Raw genomic sequence first — 10331 nt, forward strand, 5'->3', positions numbered from 1 at the left:
GGGGGGGGGGGGGGGGAGTTGAGAAGAAGAAGAGGGGGGGATGAGAGAGCGGTGGAGTAGAGAGCGAGGGGAGAATGAGCAAGCGAGCGAGCGAGTCAGGCAGGGGGATGAGAGGGAAGAGGAGGGGGGAGAGGTGGAGGAGGAAGGGGGGAGGAGGTGGTGGTTGAGGAAAGCGAGGCGAGGCAGAGCTGATTGAGATTCGGGCCTCCAGAGCTGCAGGCTGCTGGGAGCTCAGGGAGAACACACTCAGTTATTGGAATTCTTTTTTTTTTTTTTCTAATGAATTAATTCTTCTCATCCAATTTAGGTGAAGATGAAAAGAGAGCAGCACTGCGAGCATCAAATTTAGCTTTTTGTTGACCGGGCCTGGGCCGTTCTGTTTCTGTTCTGTACGGCTAATATCGGACACTCGTAATATATTATGTTTTTTTTGTTCCTTTTAGGGAGCCTTGTTTACAAAAACCAAACAACAGCAACATAAAAGGACATTTCCTGTGTGTGTTATTGGGGATGTTTCATACTCATTTACTGATATGACAACACAAAGAGCTCCCCCCCAACCACCAACACCCATTCACACATACACACACACATAAACATGTCGAACCTTCACCACCCAGCAACCACTACATGAATACAAAATCATCTCCCCTCCGAATGTACAGAAAAAGTGATACGACCTCATGAAGCCCCTTGACACAAAACCACATGCACGCAGTCATGCATGTAAATATACACGAACATACACACACTGACACTGGAACTGAGGTAAACACCTGTCACGTCTGAAACCTTGGTACGATTTGACTTTGGTATACTAAATAAAAGGTCCTGCACTACACTACTCAAAAAGTTTTTCATGTGGAAAGGATGGCAAAATCTGTATCCGTATGTAAAGTATGTGCATGTTTCTTGATTGTGTGGATGTTGCGCTTTCAAACTACAGAATGTATGTTTATATGAAAAACTGAAACATATTTTTTTATTCATAAACTGATACATATATATATATATATATGTATAGAAAGAAAGAGAGAGAGAGAGAGAGAGAGAGAGAGAGAGAGAGAGGCCCTCAAATAATCTGAGAAGCAACAAGTATTCTGCTGGGAGAACTAATCCACATCAGTCAATACATGTGCAACTTATAAAACAACACTATGATTCAGTAGGGGGTTTCAGTCAATAATATTAAAGTGTATTTTAGTAGTGCACAAGAATAAGTGTGAAGTAGAACCCCACGATAAATCGTGTAGGCCAATATATAATCAGATATTATGTTATGCTGCATATACTGTATAATATCTGAACGTAAAGAATACTTCTAAAGAACCTTTGTTTAGGTAGGGTGTTTAAGTATATAGTCATTAACTTCTAAAATATCAATATTGATATTGGCTTTTAAAAAATTAATATATTAATAAATTAAATGTATTTATTTCATTCATTCATATCACTGATTCTTTTTCCCTGTTATGAAGAATTTGCTGAAAAAGAAATTCAACATTTAGAAATAAGAAGAACAAGAAATTATTGAATCAACTTCTTTTGTACTGAAAACTAGCAAAATAGTCTCCACCTAGTGGCATATTTTTTTTTTTTTTCAGAAAATAAGTTTTAGATCTCAATAACAGACAAAATTACTTGCTAAAATGGTGATTTATTTTTTTTTTTTTGCAGTGATGCTTTTTTTAAAATTTACTTTTTAGTCTCACAGCCTGTGGCAGGTCAGCCAAAAAGTTAATTTCAGACTCTACACACACACTTACACACACACAGACACACAAGAGTGAGTGCATACTGTCAAGTCCTAAAAACAAGCTGTTTAATGTCAGAACAATCCGGTCTGGTGCTGTAGCTCAGGGTTCATGGTACAGGGAACATGGAATCCCTTTAGCTCGCCTGCTCGGCACTGACAAGGTATCTGGCCTCAGATTCATTTAGACAGTCAGCAGAAGACCACTAAGAGTCAGCTAGCCATCTGGATCAGACTATGGTGAAGCAGATATTCACTCTGGCTCACAGGGGGATTCTCTCCCCAAAGACAAAAGCAGATGAGCTCAGCTTCAGTGCTTTCAGAAGACCTGTGTGTCAGGTTGGATTATCTCACCTGCACAATTTGTTTCCTCTGCTCTTCTTTGCTTCTTCTGTCTGTGCCTCACATATACAGCAAACTGCACCATACTCTTTAAAGATCTTATTCATGTCTCCCTAGCATTGCCTTTGGAGTACCCAGGGGGTTAAGAGTCTGTCGACATCTTTAACATGAGAAATGCCAGTGGATTTTGGGGGTCTATGAGGAGGCCAGAATGCTGATAAGAGGGTTAATATGACTGTGGGTGACATTTATCTGCATGAATTCTAAACTCCAAACACTGGCTAGTGCATTTTAGAGATATTGTAATGTTAGAATTCAACATACAGTTACAGTCGATATCATTGCAATTAGGCTTTTTTGTGCAATATAATGTTTAAGGAAATGTTCATAGCTGTTCAAGTCTGTCCCAAAACAATAGTTTTTAAACCGGTTTTGCCTGCTTTAATCATTCCACCTGTCCATACCGGTTGTGAAGATATGACTCAGTGCTCTTTCAGTGTAAGTGACATTTGGTGCCCCATCACTTACATTGGAAGCACAATAGGACGGGATCCCTGAGCAGCCAGTATGAATAGGAGGAATGATCACATCGACCAATTTCAATCTCCACACCTGGCTTGAAATATTGTGAACCTAGTGTTTCAGACATAATACATTAAGTGCTAATTTGTAGATAGTTTATGGATGCTGTTACTCCCCCAATCAGCAACCCCTAACAAATAAAAAAATGCATGGAGTCTAGAGTACAGAATTACTCAGCTTACTCTGGAAAAAGGAAATAACTTCTGTTGTTATTGTAGAATGGGGACAAAATCAATTGATTATTTAATACAGTATATATAATTTACTAACTCAAAAAGTGTGTTTACTCTTTTAAGCAAAATTTTCCTTCAGAAAAAAGGGATTAAAAAAAACATCTAGCGATTTAGCAGATAATAATTTTATATTTCTTGCAGTAAATAGAAAAAGACCTTCCCATATTTGACAGTCCAAAGGCCACCACGTGTGATAACAGTGTAACAGAATGAAACAGGGAGGAAAAAAGAATCAAAGGGTGTAAATGGATTTGATCTTTAACCAGTTAAACACCTCGCCAGGTCCATTATCATAGCTTGTGATCAATTATTCATGGTGGGAGAAGCTCAGGGGTCAGGTGTTACCTTTGTAAACATTGGCTTCCCGTGCTGGGTGACCATGGTGCACTGATCACAGTCCAGGGTGATGCAGGAGTTGTGGAAAGACTCCTTGGAGTGTTTTAGGATGTAGTGGAGCTCGGTGACCCCTCCCTCAAACACCGTGCTGAAATAACGGGGGATCAACGTCCGACCGATCGCTGCAGGGAGACAAAAGAGAGGGCAGAGCTGCTAAATATAAAAGGAGACCAAAGGTGAAAAGATCTGGAGAGAAGAGGGCTGAGATAAGCAAGAATATGGTGACATTATTACATACTGCCACTAATACAGTCTCACTAATAGACTAGAATGGCGATGATACTACGAGTAATAGGTTTATTACTACTATTACTGTTCACTGTACAATTTTTAAGCAACTATTGGTGTTACTAAAACTGCTACTACTATATATGTTAGCTATATAACAACAGGATACTGCTACTAATATTATGACTTAGTTACTCAGGTCCCTGAGCTCTGGATCCAATACCAAATCAATACTTTTTTCCCATACATTTACAGAGCAGTTCAACATTTTGGAAAATTCTCTTTCTTGTTGAGAGTTAGATGAGAAGATTGATACCACTCTCATGTCTGTGCATTCAGTATGGAGCTGCAGCCATTAGCCTAGCTTAGCATAAATACTGGAAACAGGGAGAAATAGCTAGCCTAAGATCTTTAGCTCTTAAAACACAAATTGTTATTTTTACATTTCGGTTTGGATTAAACAAATGAGATGAGTCTACTGCAATGGTGCCACTTGCTTACTTACTGTTTGTACATCTCACATTATATACATTAATTTAAGTTCCTCTTTATAAGCTGTTTATCCATCACAGTTTATATATGTATATACATACCTATCTACAACCTGTTCTCATTATGTATAGTATATACATACTGCATTACTATTGAACCAGTTTACATTACAGTTATATTACATATTGTATACATTTTACTTACCTGTGTACATTATTATATTTTACTTTTGTTTTTCTTACTTTATATTTTAGCTGCTGCACTATTTTATGTCTGATATTGTAAATAAATTTTATTCCACGTGCATGATTTTTCTAAAAAAAAAATGTATTTTTATATATATCTTTAAGATCACAGTTGGTGGGCGCCTAAGATCTAAGAATTTCATTGCCAACAACTGCGTCACTGTAATTGATGTGTACATGACAAAAAAAACCTTGAACTTAATACTTGCAGACAATGATGCATTCATGAGAGTGCTATCAATCTTCTCATCTAAAGGAGGTAAAACAAATTTAATGACTAACAATGACTTTATTGACTAATTTCAGGAATATGAATTTATTTATCTACAAAAAAAAAGAAAAATATGATAAATGTCTAAAAACCAGCAGTCAAGAACTTCAACTACTGAGTAGTTGTAAAACTGTTACTAATAGTAATCATAGTAATTGTAGTTTTTAGTACTAATGTTACTGTTACTGTGTTTATTAAATAACAGAGGCACATATTATGGACATAATATATACTAGATATTCTGGACATTCAAAAAATATATACACAAAAATATTAAATTTTTTTTTAAAAATGAAAGAGAACACAATCCCAAATGAAAAAAGTGGTATTTAGTTTATGTGGTAAGAAAAGCCTAATAGCAAGAAAACGGCTTGATAAGGACATCTGCTGTAGATTCATTAATCAAGATAAACATTTTATTGGCTGTCAAAAGCTCCTTGGAGGAGGAAAAACTGATCAGATGTTCAAATGAATAAAGCTGATTAAATATTTGAGAGCAAAGATGTTCTGCTTTTCCTACCTGACCCCTTTTCTATTGTAAAAATAATCAGGAAGACATAATTCTAGGAAGACGGAAAAGACTGTTAAGTCTGCTGTTTATTGATTTGACTTTAACTTCTGTACTCATTACAGCTGTTGCCAATTCCCTTAGTTTTTTTGTTTTTACCTTGGTGAACTCCCTCTAAGTTTATCTTTAAGAATATCTACTAAATCCTTAAAACATATGAAAAATGTTCATATTCAAATATACAGAGCAGGTATTCATTCATATTTTTCCCTGATCCCGTCTCATTAAAAGCTGAAAAGCCTTATAATTGGACTTAACAATACATGCATAACAATAATCCCACACAAATCATTAACAATATAGTAGTGCTGTAGGAATCATTAGAAATCTGAATGAACTTGCTGCTACATATATGCTATTTAACAGCAGCCGTCTTGCTAGTTGTGGTCAATTTATGAATCAAAATTGTAAAGGCAACGAAACTACTGGATTGTGCTGAAACCTATTGATTCACCCAACACTGGGCAGCCTTCAGGAAACCTGTTCGCCATCCAAGAAATACTCAAATCTTTTATTCTTAGATTGAGTCTGATTTCCCCCTGAAACAAGTGTCAAATAAATCTTCCAGTGCAGAGAGGTAAATTCAACTCTTTCCAACACATCTGAAGATTAAAGGTTTTCTTGAAACAACTGACTATCATGAATTGGGGGCTCTCAATCCACTTCTTCCAAAATATGACACCTCATATAATACACTCAGTTTTGAATATTCCTCATATGAGTGAGGCTGCACAGGGAAGAGGAGAGTATTTTCATATATATTTCAGAATAATATGATTTCATGACTAAGTTTGGTATTAAACAGAATTATTAAGATGGACAACTTCTGCAGCACAAAGTTTTTGCAGAAGCCTAAAGAGACAATGAACATGCTGCATGATGAAAACTAGAGGAGGAGTCAGGGAGGGAGAAAGTGTCTTCAGTGTTTTATAGCCCTCAGGCTTCGTCTGGTTTCTATCTCCTCTGTGTTAGCTGGCTTCAAGGAGAAGAATGGATGATACGGAGAGAGAGAGGCTTATATTTCCCATTACATTATGGATGCACTGTGATGGCATGCAAGATACAGATTCCTCAATACTTGGATGTATTTTATATTATGAAATCATGTCCTAAAAATGCCTTTCATTCTTAGCTTTTAACTTTGGATTATGAAAATATTAACAGTATATTTTGTTAATAGCCATTGGTTAATTTGGCAAAAATAAAAATAAAATCTCACACAAGAGCTTCCTCATCATTTCTTTGACAAAACAAAACACTGTCTTTAGCAACACCATCGCACCAAAACTTCTGCTTTACAGCTTAAGGGGTTCTTTTGTCTCAGAGCTTCTCTACCTCTGCAACATCAGTAAAAATCCCACTCTACCTCTCCGCTAAGAACCTGAAATCCTGCTACACGTCTTCTCTCCACCAGACCAGAGTGGAGGCAGTCCAGCTTTTTATACATTAGAGCTCCTTTTATCATTAGACTTGTATGATATTGACAAAAAACAACTTGAGATGCTTCAGATGATCACATAACTACATTATAGGCTATACCATGAAACCAATTTCCAAAATGTCTTTAGTCACTTTTCTAAAAACGTTGTGACGTTTTTTTTACGAAAAGGTTGCAACTAATGATTATTTCTACACTGAATTAATCTATAGTTTATTTTGATCTCAAATGTTCGAAAATTGTTGACTTGGTTCCTAGGTGCCATCTCCCGAAATGTCTTGTTTTGCCCCACCCCCAAACACTCAAAAAACCAAAAAAGATATTACATTTTCTAATTATCAACAGATTAAGAAAATGTATCGAAATTAGTGGCATCCCTAGCAACTTGCAGATCGCAATCTCAACTTCACCCTCCCCTTCCAAGCACAAAGGAGATAGTGTGGTTGCCATGAAAGGCGCGGAAAATGCGAACAGCCCTATCTAGAGCCAGTTTTTGGTCTGTCCATTCTGGGCTACTGTAGAAACATGGCAGCCTCCATGGATGGCATCTGTTGACATAAACAGCTCATTCTAAGGTAACAAAAACATAAGGATTCTAATAATTATACACTAACTATGAATAGTTATGGATATTAGATTCAATTTCTTCCAACAGATCCTCCTAAATGTTAGACACTGAATCTTTAAACAATGATCAAAATTGAAAATATCCATTTCCATTGAAAGAAATTATCGATAATCGAAAATGGCATGGACTTGTAAGAGATGGATGATCTTTGCAGTTCAGGGGTTTGCCCCTGCTTTTATTTCAAAATTATATTTAGGCCGAAAAGTGAGCAAAACGGGGCAGCAGGATTTACTCCCAGAATACTAAGAGCAAAGGATATCCCTTCAAATGGCAGCAACGCTTATATGTGATCAGGGATTCTACACAGAACCAATTAGAAGAAGATGCGTGCAACACAGGCGTTTTGCAAAATTGTAGGCCCCACCCCCTCCTTCTGGTAAGCTGCAGAGCTCAATTGCTGCAGTTTCTGCTAAAACTTGGGTTGAGCAGCCGTGGCGACCGCAATTTGCAGAAACGATCCGCATCCGGAATTCATTACACAACCAAAGAATAAACCTATAGTGGTGTTCTGCTGAACCACTGGCTGCTCTAAGCCGTCACGTCCAGACGTTTGCCCACCCTGCCCCGTGCCACAAGAAGCCCCCCCCCCCCACACCAACTTCCCACCACGACCCTCTGAAACCAGGGAAACTGCACATTCCCAACTTTGTTCCCTGTTATTTGGCACTACACCCGCACTACTCTCACCTGTTTAATTACCATATTTATCTTATCTATTTTATGGTTCCATCAATGTAAATAACTTAAAGGGTGCCTTAATTCTTGCGATGTGGTATGTTACTTTGTATGTCTTGTTGAGCTGTTTATTTATGTCCTGCTAAATTTTGAATTGTTTTCTTATGTCTTGTTGATTGTTTATTTTTTGTCTTTTTCTATTATATAGAACATTTATTTTTTATTGCCTGCACTGTGGGTCTGAGAGGACTGAAATTTCCTCTATGCTGTATGTTGTGCATGTATAGCATATTTGACAATAAAGTTGACTTGACTTGACTTGACTCATTTTCAGCACCGTCCTGCTTCACACTCCTGCACACATACATGCCTGAGAGATGCACTCCAACCACAGGCTTCATCCAAACATCACTGGGCAGTTCCACTTGAGCAACTTGACTTGCTCAAGGGCAGGGCCAGTTACTGAAGTGCTACTCATTCACTGCTCAGGGGATCTAAACCAGCAACTGTTTGGTCCTAAATTGACATTTGTAGCGCTGGCTGCAAACTTTTAATGTCCCGTCATTGAAGTATTCAGATCCCATCTGAGTTTTTTTTTTTGGAATATTTTTGAACTTTACTTCAGTTGGCCATCTCTACTGGGATTATAAGACACCTTAGCAAAACACTGACATTGTTTACAGTGCACCAATATATAAAGAAAACTATGAGCTACACTGATCATGCAACAGTTTAAGTGGGCATATAAAAAAGATGAAAAAGTCATCCACCAAGAATCTGCTGCCAAAGCAGCGCCTTGCCAGATGCTGCCGCATTTCATTTTAGCTAATTTGAGCCAGGTTCAATTTTTTTGCTGGATGACCGTGTGTTTTTTATTCATTTTTTGTTGCTTCTGCATTGGCATCCCGCTGCGTCATCGGACTGGCCTCATTAAAATGAATGAGGGGGCTGTGTTTTTATGCAGGGCTAATGTCAGTCTGAACACTGACTAAATCAGTGATTCCCAGGGGTACCCATGGGAGCACTTTTGCAGTTACCAGGGGTACATGTAACTGTGGAGTAGCTTGGCTAATTTGAACAAATGACTATGATTTGGTAAAAAAAAATAAAATAAAAAAATACACACATATTTGTGTTTAGGAGGATGAGTAGGATTTATTGGGGCTGATCTTTAGTAAATGTATTGTAATAACCAATAAATTACAATCAATGGTGAACTGACTGCACAGGTCGACCCATCAACCTAAGGCAGTTCTAACACCTTTACATGGTGTGCTCTGCGACTGAGATTGCGATAACTAGATACTATGTGAGAAGAGAAGTACAAACTATAGCTTAATGTGATAGATAAATGACTGAAACATCCAGCCTCTGTCACTCCAAGTGGTAGTACTACAAATGCAAACTTGACCAAAGCCTAAACATCGGCTATACTCCAGGGTCATGTGTCTTGTATGAAGAAAATGTAACAACTTCTTTTTTATAGATAATTAAAAGTGTTAAATAATCAAAATGTTTAAATGTACACGTGGATTATGAGTGTGTTGATGAAGGGGTGCTTGAGTCCGCTGTGGGGGTAAAAAAGGTTGAGAAACACTGTTGGCAACCCTTAAAACACTATACTAGAATGCTTTTCTTTTTAACACTGTTGGTTCGAGTTGCAATCAACCCTTTAATTCCACTAAGTGTTAGTGACCCGTTGTGCCCACCGAGCTACGCCGGACTGTTAAATAACAGCAAAAACAAAACAACCATAAATCCTGACATTGGGATTATTAAGGCGAGCATGTTGGGATTTCCTTTAGCCTCTCGTTCCTCGCCTAGTGGAACAAGTCTCTCTGTTCCTCTACATTTTGCTGCCCGTCAAATCTCCATCATTAGAACACTGCTGGGGAAAAAAAAAAAACGGGACAGCCACATTATCCAGCAGCACATGGCCTCTGATTTCAAGCAGAAATAATCCATCTTAGAGTCAACACTCTGTTGGCTAGAATTATGCTCTTTCTCTCCTTCCCCCAGGGTGGGTGGGTGGTCAGGAGGAGGTATGTGTGTAGAAGAGGATTGGTGGGGGGGGCAGTGAGGCCTGAGAATAAAACTTCATTTAGAAGTGAAATATCCCCAAAGACAGTGGCTCGAGAGGCTCTTGAGGTCAGGCTTCGATGGTAGAGTCTCAATCGAGAGAGAGAGAAAGCGAGGGAGATGAGGATGATGTTGGCGGTTGGGTGAGGGTGTGGGGGATGTGGAAGAGGGAGGCAAGGGGGAGAAGGGGGGATGTACCCGTGACTGGCATGTTTTTCAAATTCGATAAAGTCAGGCATGACTAAATAACACATAAAATGTTTGGCATCGTGAGCAGTGGCTGAGGGAAGAGGAGGGAGGGAGGGTGAGCTGCAGGGTCCACTCGGCGTGGATGACTGTGTAAATGATGCTCCCTCTCTCCTTCTCTGTATCACTTGCACTGCACTCTCTCTCTCTCTCTC

General features: G+C 38.5%; 1 protein-coding gene across 1 annotated transcript in view; it reads right to left on the reverse strand.

Moving 5' to 3' along the window:
• The window catches only part of ldb2a (LIM domain binding 2a), a gene marked incomplete at its 5' end in the record, with an annotated part of 94631 nt that overhangs the window by 29582 nt on the left and 54718 nt on the right, over window positions 1–10331 (reverse strand). Inside the window, 1 exon segment of the mRNA XM_035669759.1 lies at window positions 3256–3428. Coding sequence (XP_035525652.1) covers window positions 3256–3428 — 173 coding nt within the window.

The sequence above is a fragment of the Morone saxatilis genome, unplaced genomic scaffold (genome assembly GCF_004916995.1).
Source record: "Morone saxatilis isolate NCDOM2014 unplaced genomic scaffold, NCSU_SB_2.0 Contig22, whole genome shotgun sequence".
NCBI classification, from domain to species: domain Eukaryota; kingdom Metazoa; phylum Chordata; class Actinopteri; family Moronidae; genus Morone; species Morone saxatilis.